Raw genomic sequence first — 26,991 nt, 5'->3', positions numbered from 1 at the left:
TACTTTAGACCTTTAGAGTGATATATCTCAGAACTTTTCAGATTTTACAAAGGCACCACGTAAGACATGTGATTCAAAACTCACAATATGCCCTAAGCAAACAGCAAAATTGCAATCTTCCAGTCTCAGCTTCATAAGTATAGGGATTATAGGTATGCAAGCCCATGTGACTTGCAAAAGATTTTTAAATTTTATTCATTATTATTATTATTATTGTGTGTGAGAGTGAGGAAGAGGGAGAGGGGAAGGGGGTAAAGACATGAGGGCAAGCATGTTTGTGCCACAATACAAGTGGAGAAGTCAGAGAACAATTTTGTGGAGTCAATTCTCTCCTTCCTTCCACCTTATGCAGGTTCTGGGAATCAAACTTCCATCATCAAATTTGCACAGAAGCTTAATGCACAGCAAGTTGACCCACTAAGTCATTTTCATAATGATTCTTCATAATAATTGGTTATGGGTGGGTCCACACCACGGTGGGTGAGACTCCATGGTGGGTGAGAGCCAGACACGCCATGCAGACAGATTACAAGGGGAGTTTTATTGGAAGAGGAGATAAAAGGGGCAGAGAAAGGGACAGAAAGGGGTCAGAGAAAAGGGCAGAGAGGGGGCAGAGAGGGACAGGGTTGGAGGCGGGGCAAAGACCTGCTTGCCTCTTCAGAAGAACAGCAGATAAGAGAAGGAGAATTGGCAAAGTTGTCTCTTAAAGGAACCTTTTGCACCTGTGCAGCAGCCACAGGACCCTGGGCAGGTCAGGGCCTGAGTGCATCCTGCCAGATGACAGAGAGCAGCATAATGCCTGAATTCTAATAATCTTGATGGCCCTTATAAGAGTTTTCACATATTGGGCAAGTAACTCCCACTTTTTCCCCATATAATAAATATTTTCCCATTTCCCTTCTGACCCTCTATAGTTTCTTCTTTTTCTTTTCCACACCTCAGCTTTTAAATACAGTTCAATTTATCATTACTTCAATTTATGGCCTTTTAATTTTCTTCTCATCGTGCTTAAAATGTTTCAGCAAGCCAAGACTATTATATTAAAATTTATGATGTATAGAAAAACAATTAATGGACTGGGGAGATGGTTCAGTGGTTAAGAGCACTAGCTGCTCTTCCAGAGATCCCAGTACCCACATGGTGTATGGTGACTCATAACCATCTATATAATGTGTAATGGGATCTGATATCCTCTTCTGCCATTCAGGCATTCATGCAAATAGAGTACTCATATACAAAAATAAAATAATTTTTTTTAAAAAATAAAAAATAGCACAGCAGATCTAACATCTGGAAACTTGGCTCAAGAGCATTTTCACCATTCAGATTAAGAATGGTGCACCATGTCTGAATTGTTTCTACAAACAGTATACTTTGTTAAATACTAGCTTTTCTTCTGGGAGAATTTTGGTACATTTGGGCAAAATATGCCAAGATGACCAGCTTCAGATGAAAACTGTGACCCTGCGTCTCTAAGAGTACCCTACTAGACACCATTCCACATATGTCACAGCTCATCAACTCATCAGGACAGGAACTGAAAGCCTCTTCTGTGTGACAGCCAGGAAAGGAGTCTTGAAGCTTGAACATGGTTTCCTCCCGACTTCATTCCATAACCTTTCCCTTCAGTGGCTTCAGTGCACAAACATCTGTTGAGTCCAGTGAGTCCTCCTACACTGAAGTTCTCAATCTAGTAGTAGCCTTGGAGAGACCTAACACATATATTTATCTACATTTTCTTCTTATACCTTATGATTTTGCCTTCTGTATTCAAGTCTTTGTTCTGAAAGTTTCCTTTAGCATATGAAGGAATGTAGAAAATTTAAATTTTTCCTGAAGTCTTTAAAATTTGTCCATTGTGAAATAAAACAAAGAAAATATTCAAAGCACAAGTACTCACAGTTCAATTAATTATTAGGAATGCTCACATGGGCAGCTCATATAGCTACCACACAAGCCTAGGAAGAAAATAATAAGTGTTCTGAAATATGACTAAAAGTAGATTTGTTAGCCAGGTGGTGGTGGTGCACACCTTTAATTCCAGCACTATGGAGGCAGAGGCAGGCAGTTAGTTCTCTGTGAATTTAAGGCCAGTCTGGTTTACAGAGCTAGTTCCAGAACAGTCAGGCCTATCCAGAGAAACCCTGACTCAAAAAACAGAGAGAGACAGAGACAGAGAGACAGACAGAGACAGAAGGACCAAGTATAATAAGAGCATGTAACCTTAGTACTCAAATGGTTGGGGTAAAAAGATGAAGCGTTCAAGGCTAACTGAAATGCGCAGTAAAATCATTTCTAAAGGGTTAGGGGGAAGGGAAGAGAGGAAGAAAAGAAAGGAGGCTGGGGGGAAGATGAGAAAAAGATTTGAAGGGCTGCAAGTTTAGTTTACTGCCATAGCATAGTCTTACTATGTCCAAAACCCAGGTTCAAACTATAGCATCAAAAAAAAAAAAAAATAGAAAGAAAAGAGATAAATCCTTACTATATTCAGAGTTGAAAAAAACTTGGCTACTTTTCTTACTGCTGTGATTTAACACATGACAAAAATTAACTTGAGAAAAAAGAATATTTTGGGTCCCAGCATGAGGACACAGCCCATCAGACAGAAGACAAGAGTATAATGCGGCTGGTCAAACCGTATCCATAGTCAGGAAACAAAGAACAAAGAAAGCTGGTATTCAGCTCATTTTCTCCTTTAAAAACAAGGTTTTTAAAAAAAAAAAAAAAAAAAAAAAAAAACAAAAAAACAAAAAACAAACAACTTTGTATGTGTGTCCATGCACATAAAGCATAATTGCCTACAGATGCCAGAAGAGGGCATCAGATCCCCTGGAGCTGATGGCTATGAGCCACCCATCACTAGCGATAGGATCCAAACTTAGTTATCTGCAAAAACACTATGTACTCTTAAATACCGAGCCATTTCTTCAGCCCTCCTTTCTCATTTTTATTCAGCTCAGGACCCGAGCCTACCCACACTTAGGATATGGCTCCTTCCTACCTTTATGTCTAGACATTTGTTTCCCGGGTGATTACAGATCCTATCAAGTTGACAATTAAGTATTAACCATTACAGAACTGGAAAATTATCTAACATAAAAACAATCATATCTAATAGCTAAGCATGGAATCACATACCTGTAATCCTAGCACTCGAGAAGAGAAAGCAGAACCAGAAATTCAATGTCACCCTGAGCTGTAGGCAAGAAGGAAGGAAAGAAGAAAAGGAAGGAGAGGGAAGGGAAGAGGAAGGAAAGAAAGAGCGAGGGAAAGAAGAGGGAAGAGAGGGCCAGAACAAAAGGGAAGGAAAGGAAGGTGGGAAGAGGGATGGGAGAGAGATAGCTAGATACAAAGGCAAAGACAGAGACAAATACTGAATTTTACTGGAGCCAAATGCTGCAACCCTGGGGAGTGGATGCACATAGAAAGGATGCCTCAGACTGACCCAAAGAAACTGAGAAATAGACTAGTCAGAACAAGGCGGGGCAGGCTTGTACACAGATTCTAATTCCATCAGTCTATTACAAGCTTTAAATGTACAGACTCCTGCCCACCATCTGTCTTTTTGTTAAGGCACAGTGGAAAATGGCCTCATTCATGTTGAGTGGGAATACCAGCAACATAGATAGAATCATCTAACAATCACCAAGTCCTGTCGTGCCCCCACCCCCAAAAAAAGTACTCAAGAGTCAGTGCAAGCTGTTTGGAAAAGTTGTGGCTAGAGCAGGACATCCTAAGGCCAAAGTCATCGCTTCAACAGCCGCTATGGTTAAAGTGGTTCCGTGTACCTACGAAGTGCTCAAAAGTGCCAAAGAAAGTACTTCTCCCATTTCAAGGCAAGCAGGTGAAATGAGAGGTTGCTACTACTTGTTTCTACAAAATTGAAGGCAATGTCCAGTACTGAGATTTGGAAGGCATAGAATAGGTCAGAAGTTTATCAATAATAGAAAAAAGCTTACAATTATCAAGGTAAAAAAGAGAAGAAAACATGATTAAAACATAAAACTGAAGAAATGGTAAAGGACCCTATTAAGATTAGTGAACACATACTATACCACTAAACAAATCAAAAGACTCCTACCCTTTTGTTCTCCTCCCCACATAATATTTACCAAGGGGATAATTTTAGATCCTTGAAGCTTCTCCAGGTATTGGAGAGCCTCTGTTATTCAATGATGGGACCTCTGATCACATCAGAAAGTGTATACTAAAGAACTAACTGATAGAGGGAATTCCTAAACAATTTGTGCCAAGTAATAACTCAGGAAAGGGATAGGTCACCCTAAAAAGACCAAAACATGCTTGGGGGATTGCAACTAAAGCCAGGTAATAAAGGGAAGAGGCTGGAAATCAAGCCACATGAGCAATGACTTGATTAGTATCTTGGCAGTGAAAACTCTAGATATCACACCAGCTTTGGCAATAAATGCCTATAACCCAAGCACTTGAGAGGCTGGGAAAAACTAGTAAACCTGGAAAAATCTTTGGAGACCTCCAACTTTACAGCAACTGATGAGAACTGATGGTGATATCTAATTACAGCCTTCTGGAGGATCACACCCTTAATCTGTTAGGTATATCTACAATACTACGTAAAAATGTTATTATGTACATATATGTCCCATGTGGCTACTTAAAATACATTATTTCCTGGGCTGGTAAGATTATTCCATGCCACCAAGCCTGATGATCTAAGTTCAACCCCAGAACCTACATTATGGAAACAGAAAACTAATGCCAGCAATATATTCCTTGACCTCTACATTCACTCCATAGATACATGCACACACACAAACATGAAATCTGTGTTAAATATATATATATATACATATATATATATACACACACATATATATATTACTTCTTAAATTTTATCTGTTTTAAAAAAGCTTGCTAACTACAAAACAATATAAATTAACATATAATATTATAAATAAGAAATTTATCTAGTTTTTCAGTTTCAGAACACATGTTCAGCTAAGATTAATTGTAGACTCTAACAATCAGTAGAAATCCTATGCTGGATGTTAACACCTTCATTTAACACCACCAAAAGAAAACTAAGGCAGGCCTGAAAGCTAAAATTTCATGTGCCAACAGACAGAAGAGCACATTTGCTAGAAAAGACAAGTTGCTGAAGTTGATTCTCTCTTCCCATTGTGTGAGCTCCAAGAACCAAACTGTCAAGTTCAAGATTGTCAAGCTTGGCAGAAAAATGCCTTTACCTACTGAGCCATCTCTCTACCTAAGAAATAACAATAATAATAAGTAAATAAAATATATTTTACTTGAACACAAAGGCAAATAAAATAATAATAAGTCAAATAGCAAAGCAAATCCAGTGTTACATAAAAATAATACATCATGCTAAAGAAGAGCTTATTTCAAAAACGTTTAAAAAGTCAGTTTACATTTAAAATCAGTATTATTTAACCATACTAACAGAATTAAGATTTTAAAATCCTATAAAATTTTAATATACTTAGAAAAGGTACTCAGGTTGACAAGATATGAATAAATTATCCATATTGAATAAAGTTGAAAGAGAATTTAATTAATATGTTAGGAGTTTTTTAATTTACAGCAAACATTGTACTTAATGAAAAATTAATTACATAAATTACATGCTCCCTTATTTTTGGAACAACAGAATTTTCACTAGTATAATTCTATTCAGAGACAGGAGGGATGGTTCAGTGACTAAAACTCCTTTCTGGTCTTGGGGAGGGCTAGGTTTTGTTCCTAGTACACACGGAGGCTCACAACATGTGTAACTGGAGTTCCAGGGGATCCAATATCCTCTCTGCCCTCTGTGGGAACTAGAAATGCCATGGTACACACACATCATGCAGGCAAGCACTCACACATAAAGCAAAAATAAATTTAAAAAAAAAAAGTTTATCAAGGGCTAAGAATGTAAGTAAGTTGTAAAGTACTTGTTAAAAAAAAAAAATGTTGCGTTTAGACCTGGGTCTCATCTGTAAGCTACCATATCATAAATACATACTTTTTCTTTTAAATCTAAAGAAAAAAATAAGAAACCCATTCTCATCCTAAGCCTTTCAGATAGGAGTTATTTCAATTTATACTAACAAGGTATAGTATAAATTGAAATTTATACTATACCCAAACTGATCTATAGAAAATATTACCAAATAATAACTCAAAAAGTATTTTAAAGATTACTAAATAGAAGGTTTATTCTACCACTTCTACAAAGGAATAAAATTTGCAAAGGATGACCTTGAAGCTAAAAAAAAAAGAGAGAGAGATGGAGAAAGGGGCACACTCATCCATTGCTGGTGGGAATGCAAACTTGTGCAACCACTATGGAAAGCAGTGTGGCGGTTTCTCAGGAAAGTCGGGATCAACCTACCCCAGGACCCAGCAATACCACTCTTGGGAATATAACCAAGAAATGCCCTATCATACAACAAAAGTATATGCTCAACTATGTTCATAGCAGCATTGTTTGTAATAGCCAGAACCTGAAAACAACCTAGATGCCCTTCAATGGAAGAATGGATGAAGAAAGTACGGAATATATACATATTAGAGTACTACTCAGCAGTAAAAAACAATGACTTCCTGAATTTTGCATGCAAATGGACGGAAATAGAAAACACTATCCTGAGTGAGGTAAGCCAGACCCAAAAAGAGGAACATGGGATGTACTCACTCATAATTGGTTTTTAGCCATAAATATAGGACACTGAGCCTATAATTTGCGATCCTAGAGAAGCTAAATAAGAAGGTGAACCCAAAGAAAAAGATATAAGCATCCTCCTGAATATTAACCTTCATCAGGCGATGAAAGGAGACAGAGACAGAGACCCCCATTGGAGCACCGGACTGAAATCTCAAGGTCCAAATCAGGAGCAGAAGGAGAGAGAGCACGAGCAAGGAACTCAGGACCGTGAGGGATGTACCCACACACTGAGACAATGGGGATGTTCTATCGGGAACTCACCAAGGCCAGCTGGCCTGGGTCTGAAAAAGCATGGGATAAAACCGGACTCGCTGAACATAGTGGACAATGAGGACTACTGAGAACTCAAGAACTACGGCAATGGGTTTTTGATCCTACTGCACGTACTGGTTTTGTGGGAGCCTAGGCAGTTTGGATGCTCACCTTACTAGACATGGATGGAGGTGGGGGGTCCTTGGACTTCCCACAGGACAGGGAACCCTGATTGCTCTTTGGGCTGACGAGGGAGGGAGACTTGATCGGGGGAGGGGGAGGGAAATGGGAGGCAGTGGCGGGGAAGAGGCAGAAATCTTTAAGAAATAAATAAATTTAAAAAAAAAAGAGAAAATTGCCAATATTTGCCAAATTGATGCTGAAGAAAAACAGTTTACATGACAAGATTTTGAACCTTGCCAAAAATAACGATAACTAAAAGTACCATGTAGTACAAAAACAGTTCAGTTGGAAAATAAAGAAAATCCTTAAGAGATAAACATGGATAAGTCACCTGCCTTAGAACAAAGTTATGAATAAAATGAGTAAATGAATAATTGTGATTTCAGTAAACTATACTAAAAGCAATTGCATTGTAATAAGGGAAAACAAAATACAACTCCTACCTTATCACACATCAAAGAAGATGAATCATAAAGCTAAATATGAAAAGCTAGAGATAGTTAGTGATGGAGTATGTGCTTATGAACAAGACCCTGGTTTCCATCCTTGGCACCACTCCCAAGAACTCTAAATATGAAAGATAAAACAATACAATTTCTAAGGGGAACAAAGAAAATATTCTCATGGAAACAGAAAATGAGAGCCTTAACACAGGAAGCTGTTCGGTAGAGGAGTATAGGAAACAACACAGAATCCCAGTATCACAGAGCAGAGCTTAGAAATGTAAATTTGAAAACAACTAGTCTGGAAGAAAATAACCATTATCTGACAAAATGTAAAAATCTACATCAAATATCATATTGTATACAAAACCTGGACAACACAGAAAGTACACATAGTTACTACTTCTAACCAAACTGAAGGGTCATGAAAATGCAGTGTAAAAAAAGTCAACAGGAATTTTTTAGCTCCCAGTATTTCACAGCATGTATAGTATCGATGAGAAGAGAATGTGGAGCAAGAAAGGTCATGTTGCACACAAGATCAGGGTAAAGAAGCCAAGTGATACACATGAGAGCAAACAGTTAAAAAGGGAGTATTGTTTAAAATGTGTGCAACAGCAATAAAAACCATAAGGTACTGTCCTGTATGCTTTTGTGTGTCCACTTGACAAAAGATAGTCATCAGAGAGGGAGGAGCCTCTCAGTTGAGGCTCAGTTGAGGAAAAGCCTCCATGAGACGCAGCTGTAAGGCATTCTCTCATTAGTGATCAATGGAGAAGGGTTCAGCCCATTCTGAGAGGTGCCATCCCTGGGCTGGTGGTCCTGGAGTATATAAGAAAGCAGGCTGAGCAAACCACGGGAAGCAAGTCAGTAAGCAGCACCCCCTCCATGGCCTCTGCATCAGCTCCTCCAGGTTCCTACCCTGTTTAAGTTCCTATCCTTGACTTCCTTCACTGATGAACAGCAATGTCAAAGCAAAATATCAAACAAACCCCTTCCTCCCCAACTTGCTTTTTGGTCATGGTGTTTCATCACAACAAGAGAAATCCTAAGACAGGTACCTAGAAATGAATCTAACAAAATATGTCAAAATTCTTTACTGAACTCTAACTTAATTTTAAAGACCAGAATAAACAGACTAGAAATATTCAAATTTCTGTGTCAGCTGGAACAGGTTAGTAGATTCCGTGATTAAAATGCGCATCATTTCCACACTTGAAGCTGACACAAACTTCCCACAATACTTCTCAACCAAAGCTCAGTAGGGAGGCTCTGCTCAGCAGTCAGCAGTAGGGCCAACTCCAGCTGAAGCCCGGCTGCCCTGGCGTCACACTCTCAACCCTCTGCTCAACAAAAAGGTTAAACTAACCTCACCCATGTCTTACATGCACACCATGTCATGTCCCTAACAAAAAGGCCGTCAAGCACCAAAATGTCTTTTGTGCCCAGAAAAGAGAGCAAAAAATATCTGGTAAACAGCAAAAAGGTCTATAAATAAACCCAGTATCATAAAAATAGTAGAATATTCCACAACCAAATATTCTCTATAGACAAGAGTTCTTCATGAAAGTTGAAGAGAAAATTATAAGAATAAAAAATAATATGGACTATCAAATAACCAGAATTTCCACAAAAGTGAATGGACCTACTACATTTTAAGACTTATAATAAAGTTACTGTAGTTAAGAGTATATACAATAAAAGTATTTACAAAGGAACAAATCAGCAGACTGAAACAGAGAATATAGCAGACAACCAGAAACACATGAAATATAAAAATCACTTCCAAGTAAATTAATAACATGGATAAAATCAAGATATTTTAAGCTTTAAATGCAGATCTGAAAATGAAAAATTGAAACAGCACAAAGCATAAGATACAAACAAGATATAAAAAATTTGTTCTATAAAGTAAAAAGGAGAAGAGGAATAAGTTATAAATAGCTAGTATGTTTTTAAACTAAAAAAGAACTAAATATAAATACTTTAAAGAACTAAGCTGGATATGGTAACTCACTCAATCTGAAGACTCCAGAGAGCTGCCACAAGCCTGAGGCCAGTGTAGTGAGTTCCAAGGCCGCCTGGGCTACAGTAATAGGCTGTCCCAAAAGCCAAAGACAAGGAAGGAGGGAAGGAGGAAAGGAAGGAAGGGGGGAGGAGGGAAGGAGGGGAGGGAGGGAAGAAGAGAGGGAGAGAGACAGGGAGGGAGGGAGACAGGGAGGGAGGGAGGGAGGGAGGACATATGCATAAAACCATAGCCACAGGATTAGTAAGAGTAAAAATAAATAAATAAAACCTAAATGTCAATCAAGTGATGGATTAAATGTAGTAGGGTCACACTGTGGTAAAAACAAGTATGAGTCATATTTACATGACTATGTATTTAAACATATGTGAGGCAGATGAGATGAAGCTCCGACCCAGGATGGACGTAGGCTAGAATCTTCCCAGTAAGCGCACCATTCAGCAGTTTGGAGAGAAATAACTATGTCCATATTCCCAAATATTGTTTATAAATGTTCTTTTACATTTAAAGGGGGATATGATAGAGGTATGAATAATTTGCATTAGTATAGATTTTGCTTTATTGATAGAGATTTAAGGTAAATTTTGTTATATGTATTTCTGATCTTGATTAAGGTATTGTGATTGTATAGTTCATGAAAAATGTAATGTATATATGTTGTTAATAGATAATCATCTATAATAGTCAAGTTTGTAGTCATGTTAGTTAGATTTTCTAGATGTACATAGATATATTTTAGATAGGCATTCTTCATATCTTTCAAAGATTATAGAATATGGCATTTTAAATGTTTTAATAACTTAGGGTTTTTCATGACAATGAGACATGTCTGCTCCTGGCAGCACCAATCTACTTAAAGAGGAAGATGGGCATCGAAGAGGATCCTTATGGAGTCTGATAGCCACTTGGGCAAGAAACTGCTCTTGTCTGGACTGCATAAACTGGACACAAAGAACCTGCAGAGAGAGGACTGCTGAACTTGCCTAAAGGTGAGATGATCTTTCGGGGTTCCTGATTCATGAAAGAGTCTGCGAGACATTCTGCAGGACACAGCAGATAGTGACTGAACTGCCTTTGAAATTTCCTGCTTCATGGAAATGTCTCTGGATACTATGGACCTGAAGGCCGAAGATGGATGCCCCAGCGGTACAAAAGAACTTTGGGTAACTGTCCAGGCAGCGAAATGTCTCTGTCATTTCTAGAGTTTGGAAGTTGCTTATTTCTTGTTTGCTTAGGAAATATTGTATCCTTCTCGAGTCTTTGATGGAGTTGAAGAATATATAGTTAGTTACAGTTTTCCTTAGTTATGATAAAGATAAAATAGATGTAAATATTGTAATTTTTACTTGATAACTGTTTTGTTATATGTAATTTTGCTATGTTGAAGTTAAAAAAAATAAAATAAAATAAACATATGTGGGTATGTATTTAAACACTACTATGTTTAAATTTCTTAAGATCCAAACAAGTCAGAAAGCAAGGCATGTACAACAGGGTACTTGCACTTACAGAAAGTTTCTAAATAAATATGTATACTGTTCATGATATAAATACAACAGGACAAATGACTATGTCTAGGCAAGTAGGGAAAAGAAGAAATACAGAAACAGGGGAAGGAAAGAACAGTAAAGGGGATTTTAATTATCTCTGTAATATTTTTTAAAGGATCTGAAGGTAGCAGAAAAAAATGTCAAAACTTTATGAAAGATAGAACAGACATGAGTCAATAAAGAACATTTGCCGAGCATGTACTCAGGTTTCCATCCCTAACAACTCTTGCAACAAACAGAGAAACTCAAACCTCCATAATAGTTCTCCATAATTTCTTCATAGTATTCTTTTGTTATTACTTGAATTATTTTTATTTTAAAGATATTATATATGCCCAGAATTTTGTTTATAAGTGTATAAAACAAGAAATAAAATATATCAGTGATGTTTCTTTGTATTTTCAAATATTCTTCAATAAAAATAAATTTTTTTATCTGAAGAGTGTACAGAGCAATTTAAAAAAATAAGAATTCATGTTTCAAAAATAAGGAAAGAATTTTAATTACAGAACTTTTGAAGTATCTTAAATGTAAAAAATAAGAGTATTCGGTCTAAGTTAAAGTACCAAAACCTTGAGAATAATCTTAAAGTCCCAAAATAAACCAGTTTCTAGCTGAGTTCATGCCAACTATTATATCCATGTCAGAACAAAAAAGAAAAATGTAAAGAGATTTTTTCTAACTCATGTCATTACTTATACAGAAAACACAAAAAGAAGAATGGCAAAGTGTAGCACGAATACCCACGCTGGGCACCAGATGTAGCACAAATAATAAAAACCGAGAGATGGATATTAGGGTTCAAGCTGAATATCAGAAAAGCAAAGCAGCCAACCACTGGCTCTTACCTCTACATCAGACCAAAATAGGCGATCCTGCCTCCACAAATCCATAATCTGAGACTGAGTGAGAGCTGTCTCCTCCTGTCTTATATTCCTCTCCAGTGCTGGTATTAAAGGTGTGCACAACCGCTGCCTGGATTGTATGGGTAACAAGTATGGCTACTGGGGTTAAAGGTGTGTGCCACCACTGCCAGCTGTTTTGCACTCTGATCTTCAGGCAAGCTTTATTTATTAAAAATAATTAATAATAATAATAATAAACCACTAAAGGAACAGAGCCCTTTTCAGGATCACCTTCTTATTACAACACTCATCATAAAGTATGAAGAGAAGACGGGGACGCATACTGCCTGCCATTTGTTTAACTCTATCAATTACTTCAAGAGCATAAATGTGTACCTTAACCACAGCTGGTGTCAAATATATCAAGGTAGTCTCTGATGCAACTTTCTTCAGAATTAGGATTCAAGAGCCAAGTCTCACCTAACTGGCTGAAGCTATAAACACAAACCGGCAGATATGATACAGATATCTTGAGCCTATCCAATTGACCACAAAAATCAGAGGAAGTTGGACAGAAGAAAGAATGGCATGAAGGCACAGAAAAGCTGGAAGAAGATCTAAACAATTCCTAGCCTGCAATTCTTAGACTCTCTTGAAGTCTCTCTCAGCTCCTTAAGTACTGAGAGTCACTTTAAGTGCCATTATGGCTTAAGCCAGCTTACAACTTGATCCAAACATAAATGAAGATCTTGTAAAAGAAAACAAAAACATACCTCCATAAAGTACATTTAAAAAACAAAATGTTTCCAATGCCATGTCACATCAAAAAGGGAGTCCTTCCTAGGAGTAGGCCAATCTATCCATAACAAACATTCTCACTTACGTATGCCATCATTCCCCACAAAACATCCAAATCCCAACTGTTTCTCACATGTACAATAGGTCCTCCCAGCCCAATTATTTTGAGACACTACAGTTTTGCTCTAGTCCAGACTGTCCTCAAACTCCAGTTCTCCTCCTTCCACCTCCCCCATACTAGAATCAAGAAATTTGCCACCACATCCAGTTTTTCCCAGTCCAAGTCCTTTGGCCAACCAAGTCAATCATTACAGTATACTCTCCCAAATACACCAGACTGTTCCTCTATCTAACCCCATCCCACTTGAGACCCAGCTCAAATACTATGTACTATACAAGTATACCACTTCCAGCCTGGTGGTATGGGCTCCCTACAGGCCTTTTCTGGAGAGGATACAAAGTACAAAGACCAGGAAAATATAAGGGGCATGAAAAGGAGCCTGTCACCTAAAGTTCACCTTCATCAGGTATGATCCTACCTAACACGTTCGCATGAGAAATCACCCTATGATCACATTTAAGTGCCTTAACAACCCTATGAGATGTAACTTCAGAAGCCATCAAAATCATCTATAAGGTTATGGCAAAGTCAATCGCAACTCTCTCTTGAGTAGCCCATGACCACACTTAGAGCTAGCTACCTTATATTTTCCCTGAGTACCTCTCCATTAATCCCAAGCTTAAATCTATGTTAAAATCTTTTCTTGATGAACTCCAACTCTGCCTCATACTGACTCCTCTTAAAATTCTTTTCTGAGGCCAAGTCAAAACTCCCAGCTTCTCCTGAATGCAGCCACAGGAGACACCCTGGAGTTATGGCTCAGCTCCTCAGCAACCTCCCCCAACCCATGCCACCACTTACATTTTCTGTTCTTCTTCTGGTGATTACTAGCTTTTGCTACATATTATGTAACAGCTCCCTCCATTCTTCCCTAACCATATTTGATCTGATTCCACCCTACTGCCTATTCACTGTCTCCATCCTCTTCCAGCTTAAGCTCAGAACCTATGACTGAGTCTCTTATTCCAACACTAAACCCAGTTCCTTTCAGAAAGTATATGCTCAAATACTGACTGAATGCAGAGAAAAGAAATTCTTTATGTATCATAAAAGCTACTTAGAAGTTTGTACATCTAACATCTGTATAGGAAAAGAGGACACTGGTGGAAGCTTATGAATTAAGATCAGTTGAAAAAGAGACAGGTTTTTAATAACCATGACAAGAAAGTAAGTTTCTCATTGTGTGGCAAAGCTGTCCTGATCCAAATCAGGGGAATATAGCAATTTCTAAAGCAAAAGGAGAAAAGAAAAACGAAGGAGGAAAATGACAAAGAGATCAGTGAAATCACAGAAAATCAAGTGCTCCAAACACCAGGCTGCCTTGTGCTTATCACATTTTTAATAATTTACTCCAGAAATATAGGAGTAAAGAGAATAGTGATTGTAAAACAGATTGATAGATGATAGATAGATAGATAGATAGATAGATAGATAGATAGACAGACAGACAGACAGACAGACAGACAGACAGACAGACAGACAGACAGACAGGAGAGATCGATCTGAAATAGGGAGAACCAAAACAGCATTTTCAGAAACGGGAACTTACAAACTAAGAAAAATAAAAGAACTAAATTATACAACTGGAAGTGACAATCTAGAGGTGTAAAGTAGAGACTGAGCATCTTCAAATTCTGAAAACCATTGTGATTAGTTTGAGGCTAAAACTGAAAATTAAGGAAGACCTGACTTCTATCTAGATTATTCTGTCTTATAAATCTAACTAATACTAGCCCTCAACGTCCACTTCATCTGTTGATTCCTAAATAATATCCTAAGTCATTAACTGTCAATCTAATATGTGCAAAACCTAAGTAAGGATAGCAGAACTTTTCTTTAGAAAAAAATGGCTAGAAATCAGAACTCCCATCTTCATGCCTAAGATATTAAAATAGAAATTTGCCCCTACTCCAGCATTTTTAAAGGAACTCAGATAAATGCAAATGTACTTTTTAAAAGCAAATGCCGAGCAGTCCATTAGTAAACACAAATACAGTATGTTGTAAGTAAGGCAATGAATGACTCAATCCCTATCAGCAAGGTTTCTGCAAAAGCTGCCTTTCTCTAGCTAGGGCAGCCCAAGGAAACCATCCGGATCCTGGGTCCCTACCTATGTAGCACTCCTCCTGCCCTTCAGGACTAAAGTAGCAAAGCATTGTCCCTCTGTCCTCAGGGTCAAGACAAATGCCCAATTAAGAAAGTCCTTGTTATCTAGTTATTTCCCCTAAATTGAGACATTCCCTCAGAGAGTGAATTAAGGATCATAAGACTCAGGAAGCTAATGAAACTTTGGAAGCTCAGGAAGCCCAAAAAGTTATGATACAGAGGCTCCCCCCCCCCCCCCGTTACATAAGCAGTAAACAATCGCAAAAAAGGGAATCATCCATGCAGCTGCCTGCCCAAGTTCAGCAGGGAGCGCTAGGAATTCAACTTTCATAAACTGCAGCCCATGCTGAGGTGGGCTCTGCAGTCCAGCAGGTGCCTTTAAGTCATGTGTTCTGGAAGTAACCACTCACCCAGGCTTCTTTAAGGAGCCCAAATAAACTCCTCGTTTCACCAAGCTAAATTTGGATAGAATCACTTCTTTGGTTTGCCACCGATACATTTTTGGGGGGTGAATAGACATTGCCGCATTCTCCAGAAAAGGCCATGGATCTTTTCATCTAGAAGAACTAGTACCAAACTCCTTAAGCAAAGTGAAGTTAAGAGTCTATTTCCTGGTAACTGAAATCCCAGCCTTCTGTATAAGATGCCAGACTACTTTAAAGCCCCCTATCAACTCAGTATGAGCCCCAAAAAGGCTTACCTCTTCCTGATCACCTCAGCTCCCCACCAAGATTCTTTACTTACTCAACTCCTCACCCTTCACACACACACACACACACACACACACACACACACACACACACGAAAGCAAAGCTACAGGAGGGCAGTCTGACGGGGTTGGACCAGATGATCTGACCAGAGTACCCATCAATTCCTAAGACACGGTGGGTAAGTGCCAGACTCCTAACACATACACAGTCTTAGGTTGACACACACTCCCACATCTCAAAAGGGCCTCTCCCCTCAGAGCCGGGGAGCTGGCAGGCAGCCAGTTAGAAATTAATTTAGTAAGTTATTGAGCAGAAGGATTGCTTTAGCTTATGAAAGCCAATTTGGGGTACTACGTAAGAATTTAAGTTGCATAATAGTCCAATGCAGGATAATTAATATCCACCAAAAACAATTAATTACTTGGAAGAAAAATGTTCATTTAGATGTGGAAAAGTCTGAACGTTCTGTTGTTTTGTTTATTGAGGTAGGATCTCACACGATAACCCCAGCCATCCTGGATGGATTCACTATGTAGTCCAAAAAGGCCTCAAAGTTGTGATCCTCCAAAGTCTGCCTCCTGAGTACAGGGATCATAGGCATGAACCACCAGCCTAACTAAAAAGGCACAATTTAAGTCCTAGCATTTGTGTTTTGGTCTGCTTGTCTTCAGGACATCATTAGAGCATGGATACATTTCTCACGGTCCCCAAAATAGCTGAAGAATCTAGGGTGGAATAAGCAATGCCCTCATCGGTCTACCAAACAATTCTTCCAACTTCCCAAGTCTCCATTTCACCACACATCTCAGGAAAAACGATGAGGAACAGCAAAAATTAACTAAAATTTATTCTAAAGTTGAATTCCAGTTTATAAAATATTCCCGGCCCCAAAATTCCACTTAAATGAATTAAGCATCATATACTATAATCAGCAGGACCAAATAAATAATAACTAAAAAGTTATAAAATAACAGTTAAATTAGTCTAGGAATCATAGCAGAAGATAGGCACACAAGCACTTTTAGACTGATGTTCCTAAACCCCAGGTAGTCACTGGATATTGAATGGTATGAGAAAATGACAGTCTGGATTTATAGAGTTTCAAAGAACGATCCAGTACCATTAAAGAGCAAACCTGGAAACACTCTTGTGTAACAATGACATAGGATAAAACAGCTTTTAAAATAAAAAACTGCAGTGTATATCAAAGTAGCAGAAACAGGAATAATCAGTTACCATAAAGATGCCTCCTACATTACCTCTTTTCAGAAGTAAAATAATTAATTCCGTAAAAATGTTTTTTGTATAGTAGATAATATTACTTATAAACAATCACCCATTGTTTCTGCCTGTGCACACTGCTAGGTAGTATCTTCAAATTTTAGCTTTTTCTTCTTTCTTGCTAATTTTTTATATTTATCATCACAGAGAATATAAATAGGCAATACAAACTAACATGAATTCACTGGTTCTCTCAGGTAACTAGGAAAGGGAAATGGGAAAAAGTGAAGATCTTAGGGGAAAATTGCTACCTAATAATCTATGCATTTTAAATGCTGCTGTAAAATGCACATGTCCTCAGAAACTAAATCTACTAACCTCTACAATCAATGTGATACATGGTTTATCCAATCTTGACAAAAATCCTCTGGATCACCAATGGTATGTTCATCCACTCGTACATATGCAATTGTATAAAGAATCTATTATTTAGAACACCAAAAAAAAATACAATTAAAGACTTGAACACACAGCTACCATTTTAAGAAAAATTAGCACTATTCATTTCTTGCTAACATCTTTGATGCCCTCCTTTGTGAAACAGAATAAGGAAAAGTACAGTGATTACCAAATTTGGGAAAGAAGAGCATGTCCATAAGCTGAATTTGAACCTATATAATGCTTCCAAAGATAGGCTGATAATAACTGACTAAAGATCTAAAACTCCAGTACTAATGCAACATGTATTTTATCATATAAGTGTATATATATATATACATACATATATATATATATATAGGTCATAAACATATTAAAACCTTCAATTAAAGTTAAAGGAAGTATCTCAGTTACATGGCACTTGTATGAAGAGTGTCAGCCGGTATAACTGAGAAATATAAATGCTTAAGCACTAAGGAAGCTGAAGCAGGAGGCGAGAGTTTGAAGTTAGCATGGGCTACACAGTGAGACTCTGTCTCAAAAACTCGGGGAAAAAAGTTAAGATTGATCATTAGTCACCTGTGACTTTTCCCAGCACTCCTCATCACCTTGAATCATGTCAACCCTCCCTACATATCCACAGGCTCCAAAGAGCAGTCTTTGGAATAACCTGTCCATTCCCATGACCTCATCATCCCCGCCTCTTCAAAGCTTTAGAATCACATTTCCCACACATGCAAACCATGTGCCAACTACCAAGATTTTAACATGCATCATCTCTTCCCATTCTTTGACTACTGTAAGTTGAGTTTGTTCTGATCCCATTTTACAGATGGAAAAAGCAAGGCCCAAAGGTAGGCAGTTTTGTGGTCAAGGACACATTAATCAAAAAGTGACAATGCAATGAATTTGAAACCAGCTTTGACTTTAATTTCAGAGGCACTGGCCACCACTCAAAACATTCTCCTTACACTAGCCAATAAAGATGCCTCCGTCATTCATTCATAATCCTGTTTCCCTTTTCTCCATTTCCAATTCTCTGTCCTATTTCCCTTTCCTACAGTCTCCACTTAGATTCCTGGAATCATCCCTAACTCTTCCCCTCTTTAATACTCCTCGCCTATATAATAACACAATAATTTCTATAAAGTTTAGGGCTTCAAAATTAATGTTATCTCCTTGCCAAATCCAGTTCCACTGTCTCAATTCAGACCCTACATTTCTTCAGCCATTGTGACCCCTCTGAATGAGTCTTATGCTCTTGATCTCTGGGTCTCACAACCAGTTCCACCACTGCCGTGTGTTGTCCTTACAAAACAGGTCTTCTCGTGTTGTGTGACTCGGGGGCCTCTGCTGGTTCTCTGCTGTCTACAGAACAATGTTCAAACTCTATACCTTGGCCCATTCTATCCTCCCCATGACATCTATTCTTGCCTTCCCCATACCAGAAACAGTAAATGTGGACATCTTAACTGTCTATACAGAGCACTTTCATATACACTAATCTTAACTACACCTTGAGTATTGTCTTGTCATCACCCCATTTTATGAGAAAGAAAAAAACTCAGGAAGTGATGTATTCTAGATTGCAAATCATAAAGGCACTACAGAGTAAGACTCAGACTACCAAGTTTATTTCCTTCCCTAGTCCTTTAAACAGCCACAGTAAAAACACCTTCATCCCTCTCAGTTGATTTACTCAGTCATTTCTCAAAATGCATGATTATTACTCTACTTCAATGTCTCAAATTAAGCTATTATTCCTTAGATCCTAGAATGCTATATTCATTCCTTAAGGTTTCCAACAACCCAAATTAAGCACTTTTCATATGAAGCTTCATATTAGCTATTTATATTGACATAAAAATCTGTGTCAAATTACAAGCATTCTGAGGACAAGGCCATAAATTACTTGTTCTATCTTAAAAGTCTGCTTACTGAAATGGAAAATATGTGGATAACATGCCATACAAGAAAGCAAGCATCAAAGCAGAGTCTTGGCCAGGGCTGAAAGGAGAAATCAACACCTGGACCAAACCATCTAAGAACACTGGCAGCTGCCTACTGTTTTACCACCTATCTTCTGAATAAGGCCAGTGTCCCCATGCCAACTACTGGCATTGGCCTTTATTAAAATTGTTTGCTGAAAGCATAATTCAAAAGAACAGGATAGAAATAAAATCTGGAACAGAATAAGAGAGAAAAATCCTGTTGTCATTTTCCATTTTAACTTCCTATTTGTTTAAGTAACCAAAATTTAATGATACAGGCTTGACAGCCTTTCTACAAAGACCGACCCGCAGTCTAAGTGCCTGTCACGACAACGACCAACTCTGAGCAGCTATTTCAGTAAGCTCACACAGTTGCTGAAGGACACAACTACATACCTGCCTGCCGCTCTCAGAAGACCGCTGCAGGGCTGATGACCTGACAACCTACACCACGAAGGCTGCACACCGCTATGTCTAATGGCCAAGCTGAACAGTGTAAGCTTCAAGATTATATGTTGCTTCTTCAAGAGTTGTCCAAAACCCAACAAAAGATCAGGCTTGAATGCCACCTTACAGTTAAAAATCAAGAACAGGAAACCACTGAGCAGCTAACCAAGCAAAAACTCTCCATTCCTTTCTTCCTTCTTTCAGAAGCACCTCTCTCAAGTACTGAAACCCAGTTACAGTGCCAGCTTTTTCATGAACCAATAAAGGATAAAGTTAGAATAAAATTAGCCATCTGCCCTCTATTGCATTTCATTCCATTTGCAAACATGAGCCTAAATACAAATAAAACCAGACTATGAGCATAAGTAATTACAAACTAAATCTAAGAAACACTTTTAACAATATGAATTAATTAATCTCTTTATCTGCATACTATCCAAAAGTCTAGCACATTTTGTTCAAACAGCAAAACATTGCCACACGGCTGAGAGTTTATTCAGTAGTAGAACCCCTTCCCCTGCACACCCTCTCCAGTTCTGATCCCTACAAGAGAATAAAAGGAAAAAAACATTAAAAATATAACTACTTCTTTCTATAACTGTAGGGAAGTTAACAGCTGACAGAGCAGAACTACATAATGTTTCAAGTCAAATAACCTAAGTTCAAGTCCTAACTATGCCCTAGGATAACTTCACCATTTGGTTGACAGCACCAAATTCAGTTATTCTCAGGAGTCATTAAGTATGTACACTCTCAAAAGACATTAGTTTTACTGTTATTCTGTTATAACCACATAATTCAAAGCAAAACTTATACAATATTTATATTTTTAAAAAGAACATAAATTCTAACAAAACTCAAGGTTATCTTGCCTTCCTAGCTTTTGCTCACTTACACATTCAATCAAACGCTGGGCATGATAGTGCATGCCTGTAATCTCAGCAGAAGGACCCAACAGTTAGAGGCTAGCCTAGGCTATATACCCAGACTGTCTCAAAGGGAGGGAGGGAAAGGAAGAAGGAGAAAGGATTGAGGAGTGTAGATAACAGTCAGTTTTACTGCTCAGGAGCAGTGTATTGTGGTCATGTCATTTAAAGTGGCTGTGTATTATGAAAAATGGAGGACTTAATGCAACTCAACAGTATAGTACCAAACAGCAAATCCAAATAGTTGAGTATATAAATATTAACTTTCAGGGTTTTTTTCTGTATGTTTGGGCTCCATCTAGTTCATGCTTCTATTATCATCTATTATGCAGAAATTATAGTAAGTCAAACCCAGTGGTGATGTGGGATTCCCCTCTGTATGCTGTGAATAGCACTGGTTAATAAAGAAACTGCTTGGCGCACGCCTTTAATCCCAGCACTCGGGAGGCAGAGGCAGGCGGATCTCTGTGAGTTCGAGACCAGCCTGGTCTACAAGAGCTAGTTCCAGGACAGGCTCCAAAACCACAGAGAAACCCTGTCTCGAAAAACCAAAAAATAAAAAATAAAAAAATAAAGAAAGAAACTGCTTAGAGCATATAACAGAACAGGACAGAACAGAACTAGGTGGGAGAAACTAAACTGAATGCTGGGAGAAAGAAGCGCAGAGTCAGGGAGAAGCCATGTAGCTCCTCTGGAGACAGATGCCAGAACTTTACCCTGTAAGACACTGCCTCATGGCAATACACAGATTAACAGAAATGGGTTAAATTAATACGTAAGAGTTAGCCAATAAGAAGCTAGATCTAATTGGCCAAGCAGTGATTTAATTAATACAGTTTCTGTGTGGTTATTTTGGGAGTCTGGGTAGCCGGGAAACGAACAAGCGGCCTCCCTACTACACAGTGGTAATAGCCCGTAGTTAGTTGTAGCACTCAGGAGGCTGAGGCAGGAGGATTACTGGAGCCCAAGAGTTGGAGACCAGCATGTGTAACATAAGACCAACCTCAAAAACAGTATAACACCACTAGGTGTTCAGATAATTAGTCCCTTTTTCTTGGAACCCTCAAGGCACCTTTACCATCCATCTCCTCTTATTACAGCCATCCTGAAGCAAATAAAAAAAAAAACGCTTCAGAGTGTGTGTGTGTGTGTGTGTGTGTGTGTGTGTGTGTGTGTGTGAAAGAGAGAGGGAGAGAGGGAGGGGGTTGCTATATACTTCAGACTGGCCTCAAACCGAAGTGCCTCTTGCTTCAGCTTTACAAATGCTACCATTTGAAATTTCTGAACCTGCACTTATGTATATGGTCTTAAGTTAGTCTAGGAACCAAATGCCAAGTCTTTTATCTCTTCTGAAGAAAGCAGAAGCTAAATTAACAGATTTCTTTGATAAGTTGACCAAAGAAAACAGAACAGGTAGAATTGAACTACCTGTTCCTAACTTTAACATTTGCTGGTAATGCCAATAAATCTCTTAACCAGAAATACTATCAGCATCTTAAATGGTACCTGATATACAAATATGAACTGCAGATACACAAACACTTGAACCACTTCAAAATGCTGTGTAATTCTTCATCTCATTTTCTTTCCCATTCCTACCAGGAACTGAGATTGTAATGTACTTAGTGTTACAACAGAAACCCAGACACCACGAGGCATGTCAATTTTAAAATACACATTTTTATACATAAATTCAGACCACCTGAGATCCCCCTAGGATGGTACTAGTGAGAACACAGAAAATCCTAACTACTGACAATAATATGAAGAAGTGGAACCCTCTATGCACCGTTGGTGGGAATGTAAAATGGTATGGCCGCTGACAAACAGACAAACTGCAGGCTGGGGATGTCACTAGCGATAGAGCGCTTGCCCAGTACGTGCAAGCCCTGGTTTCAATCGCCAGCACCACAAAAAGCAAGCAAGACGTGGCAGTTCCTCAAAAGTTAAGGGCATAATCCCAAAAGGACTGAAAGCAGGACTAGAGCAGCATCACTCACAGTAACTGAAATCTGGAAGCAACCTGTCCATAGAGACGAATGGGTAAGAAAATGTATTACGTGCGAGGGTGCAGTACTCAGTCTTAGAAAGGAAAACATGGCAGGTGTTTCAGCATGGAGAAGCTCTGAAGACATTATACTAAATGAAATAAAACAAACACAAAAGAGACAAGTACAGTGTACAGCCACTTAAACATGTTAGCTAATGAAGTTTAGAGACAAAAAGCGGGAAAGAGGCTGCAAGGGGGTTCAGAAGGAGGGCATGCGTTGTTCAATAGGTACAGAATTTCTGTTTTGCATGAAGAGTCCTGAAGATGATGGTGGTGAGGACTGCACAACAGAGTAGATGTACACAATGACCCTGAACTACACGACTAAAAATGGTTAGGATGATAATTTGTGTGATGTGTATCTTACCACAATAAAAAAAAATACAGAAAAATAAAATTGAGGAATTGATCTCTTCAAAAGGCCAAGAGGTGATTTCACGGGGACTGGCAGGCAAGCAGTCAACATTGTGGCTACTAGTCCACACCTACCCCTCTCCATACCAGGAGACCCTACCTTGTTCCCCAGATAACCCCCTCTCCCCAGAGCCATACCAAATGTTGACTTCTGCGTCCAAAAGAGCAACCAGTACTCCTGCTTCCCCGGTTCTGAGTCAGGCAGCAAGGAACTTAATCCCTCTAAACCTGCCTCCTCGTTAAAACAAGGATAATTCCTACCTGCCTGTCATACAAGGTTGTTATGAGGGCAGAAGTGAGATCACATTCGTAAAAGTAGCTTTCAACTGCCAAGCACCAAAGAAACATAAATTACGTTTAACTACTTTCACATGGCGATGGAGACGCTTTAATAACACAAGCTTCACAAACATAAGCGTACAACACCTGACCCGTGCTGCATGTAAAATACACATCATCTCTTAACACCTCTCTTTAGTCTTGAGCTCAACAGCAACCGGGGGTGGAAGGGGGGTGCTCCTAAATACCCTAAAGCACTTGAACTAACCACCCAAAACGCAACAAATTATTCTACATAGCCCGCGAAATTGCATATTTATGACCCCAGAATAGGCCTACAACACTCTGGAACTACACTTCCCACAAAGCATAGAGTGGAACACTGGCAGCATGCGGGGCCTGGACTTCAGGGTGACCACGGCTCCGGGCGAGCCTGGATCCGTCCCCTGGAAAATCGCAAGGCTTGGCGTGCAGTGCGATTGCCTCTCCCTTCTGACAGCTCTGTCACCCGCGTCTTATTTATTTATTTACTGTTTCTGCGCTAACAGCGGCCCTGTCCGTCTTTCCTGCTTCAACCTGAGCGTCATCTCCAATCCGTGACCTTTCCGCCGATTCCTAGGATGTCGGGGAAAGGCACCTTCTCTCCTTCCCAAAAGATCCATTGCCACAACTCGCCCGTCCGTCCGAACCAGGGGACATGGTGGCGGGGGTCAGACGGGACGGGTGGACACACAGTCCGACCCCGGGGCGAAGGGCCGCGCGACACCGTGGGCAGCAGGTCAGGGGGCCGGACTCCCCCCCGAACCCCGGGGCCGAAGCGGCGGGCGAGCCGAGGTGGCTCTGCCCCGAGCTCCGGTTTCAATTTCACGACGTGACAGTGCAAACCTGCGGCCTACAAGCACCCGCGGCGGCGGCCCGCCCCGTTCGCCCTCCCCTCCCGCCCGCCCGCCAGGCCCGAGCGCCCCAGCCCCCCGCACACCCAGGCCGCCGCCGCCGTCGCTCGCCCGCTCGCCCGGTCCCGAGCCCCGCGAGCCTCTGGGGTCCCGCGGCCCCGGGCCCCTGCGTGGAGTCGACTCCCGCTCGCGGCCGCGGACTCTGCGCCGCACTTACTCAGCTCGTCCTGGGAGGCGGAGGCGGCGGCCGCAGCCATGTTGCGCCCGGGAGCGAGCGAGCGAGCGAGCGAGCCAGGGAGGGAGGGGCGGACGGGCGGCGAGGGGGGCTCGCGGCCGTCGCCGTGCCGTGTCGCGCCGCGCCGTGCCGCAGGGGCCCGGGGCCGCCTCGGCTCCCTCACGCGGGGCCGCGCTGCGCCCTCGAAGCCCGCCCGCCGCCTGCGTCCTCCGCGCGGCGAGCGTCGCTCCCGCCGCCCCGCGCCGCCTCGCGAGCTCGCGACGTGGGCCGCTCCCCCTCCGCCTCGCGCCTCGGAGGAGCCGCTGCCGCCCGTGCGGCCGAGGGACCGTGCCCGCGCGGCGGCTCTGCGGCTCGGAGCCCGGCTCGCTCGCCTCACGCCGGCTCTTATATTTAGAAAGAGCTGAGCCATTCCCCCCCCCCCCGGCCCCATGCGCGCCCGCCCTCGCTCGCTCGCTCTCTCGCCCGCGCCGAGCTCGTCCTGCCCACCTGCCGCCGCCAAGCTTTCCCCCCGCGCGGAGCGGAGCCGCGGCGGGCCTCCCCCCCTTGGCTTCTTTCCCCCACCTCCGCCGCGGGCGCGCGGCCTCTGACCTGAGTCCGAACCGGTCTCCATCCCGGGCTGCTGCCGCTCGGGCGCCGCGACCAGCGAGGTGGAGGGCGGGCCCGGGCCTGTGTCGAGGGGGACGCGCGCGGCCGCTCCGGAGAAGCCGGTGTGTGTGCGGCCGAGCCGGGCCGGGTTGTCCCGGTCTCCGCAGGAGAGCTTCCTCGGCGCTGGCGATCGAGGTGTGCGGCTGTCACGTCGGCCTGGCCCGAGGAATAGACGTGGAGTCGGGAAAGTCGAGCGAGGCTCGGGTCGGCGGAGGAAGCCCCGCCCTGCGCCTCGCGCCCAACTTCTCGGCCGCCGCGCTGACTCAGGCCGGGCCTCCGTGCAGCCCCGAACTTTGAGCACCGAGGGCGCAGCCCCGAGAGATCAACCCCGAGGGGGACCCCACGGACTCCTCGGGGACGGGCTTCGAGCCTGGCGAAGGGCGGGGCACCGCCGCAGTTAAAGTTCCCATGTGAGCTACCAAGACTTGGCGTAGATTTGTTCTTCACAGGAGTTGTTAAGTGGAAAGGCCGACTTTGAATTTTAATGCCTTCGGTTTGTCCACGAGGTCGTGGACAGTTGTAAAATGGGATCCAAATTCAGGGATGACGTGATTATTCCACTATAAGAAATTAGGTTCCAGATCAGATACCTTTCTTGGGGGGCAGGGGACGGAATATTGACACCCTAAATGAATTGAAACTGCACCTATTCCCCAAAATGGAATCCCTAGGGCCCTAAATAATGCCTTGAAATTTGAATATATGTCGTTCCGGATGTGACATTGGCAAGTACAAGATGTTAAACACTAACAGTATTACTTCCTGTATTTATTTTGCATTTACAAAGAAAATGACATTGTCTTTGTAAAGAATGCAAATGATTTGAAATACCATTTTAAAAAAGAGTCCTTCCTCCTAGTTTAGCTCTTCCGCCTCATCCATCTCACACCCTAAAGAAATTTATGTAATGTAGGATTGTGTTGGTGCTTCAGGACCTTCTCTCTGCACACACGTACCAGCCCCATCTACAGCTCGGTTGATAGGGATAAGGCTTGATTACAGACTGTCCCGTACATGTTCCTGCCCTGGGACTTGGCTTGCCAGCTGATGGACTCTGGGACAATAATTGGACCCTGGGGTCTGACCTAATCAGTAAGATAGTGTTTTCAAGGCTTCATTGCCGTGGAAAGCAGGAGGTGGGGCTAAGAGAAGGAAGTGCATCACTAGAGGTGTGTCCTTAGGGACTGTGTGGCAACTGTCTCTTGGGTCACTGCTCTCTCTGCTTCCTGTTTGCCTTGAGAGGAGCTGCTTTATTCCACCAACACTCCCTGCTATGATGGCCAACCTCACCTCGAGCAGCGCACAGGGATGGAAGAAAGCGACCGTGACCCGTGAGCCGAACCTCTAAAACTGCGAACCAAATATATGTTCACTGGTTTTAGATGATCACAGGTGTCAGAAGAACAAACACAAGTGGATCACGGTTCTGGGTCAATTTTTTCAGCCCCCGTAAACATTGTTCAATGTTAGTTTAAAGAAATTTGTATTACCCGACAATCATTCTTGCTGATGACTTAATGTATTAAACCACACCATCCCATGCTCTACAATCTTAGCATGCCATCCAGACTGATATCCTAAGTCCCTGACTCCAGCCTCTGCCTCTGGGGACACAAAACTGAGTGTAGTTTTGTACTGCTGCACTGAGCCTCAGTCCTTTTTAGTGGTCATTCTTGCTCTTTGGTTTGGTGTTTCTTCCAAAATAAGTG

At 41.2% G+C, this 26,991-nt stretch overlaps 1 protein-coding gene across 4 annotated transcripts in view; it reads right to left on the bottom strand.

Annotated features, from left to right (window-relative positions):
• The window catches only part of Ecpas (Ecm29 proteasome adaptor and scaffold), a 125,273-nt gene extending 99,682 nt beyond the window's left edge, over positions 1-25,591 (bottom strand). Inside the window, exons 1-2 of one of the 4 annotated variants that reach the window (XM_057790330.1) lie at positions 25,226-25,557; positions 17,343-17,446 (exon numbers count right to left, since the gene is read on the bottom strand). In XM_057790330.1, the coding sequence (XP_057646313.1) occupies positions 17,343-17,364 (22 nt within the window). In that variant the 5' untranslated portion in view covers positions 17,365-17,446; positions 25,226-25,557. Of the gene's footprint in view, positions 1-17,342; positions 17,447-24,619; positions 25,039-25,225 lie in introns of those variants that run through there. The other 3 variants (XM_057790329.1, XM_057790331.1, XM_057790327.1) reach the window with 3 other exon arrangements.
• Between the last annotated feature and the right edge of the window lie 1,400 nt (positions 25,592-26,991).

Source organism: Chionomys nivalis, chromosome 16, assembly GCF_950005125.1.
Source record: "Chionomys nivalis chromosome 16, mChiNiv1.1, whole genome shotgun sequence".
Lineage (NCBI taxonomy): Eukaryota > Metazoa > Chordata > Mammalia > Rodentia > Cricetidae > Chionomys > Chionomys nivalis.
The sequence above is the reverse complement of the archived record's forward strand: the minus strand, read 5'-3'. Positions and strand labels throughout refer to the sequence as shown.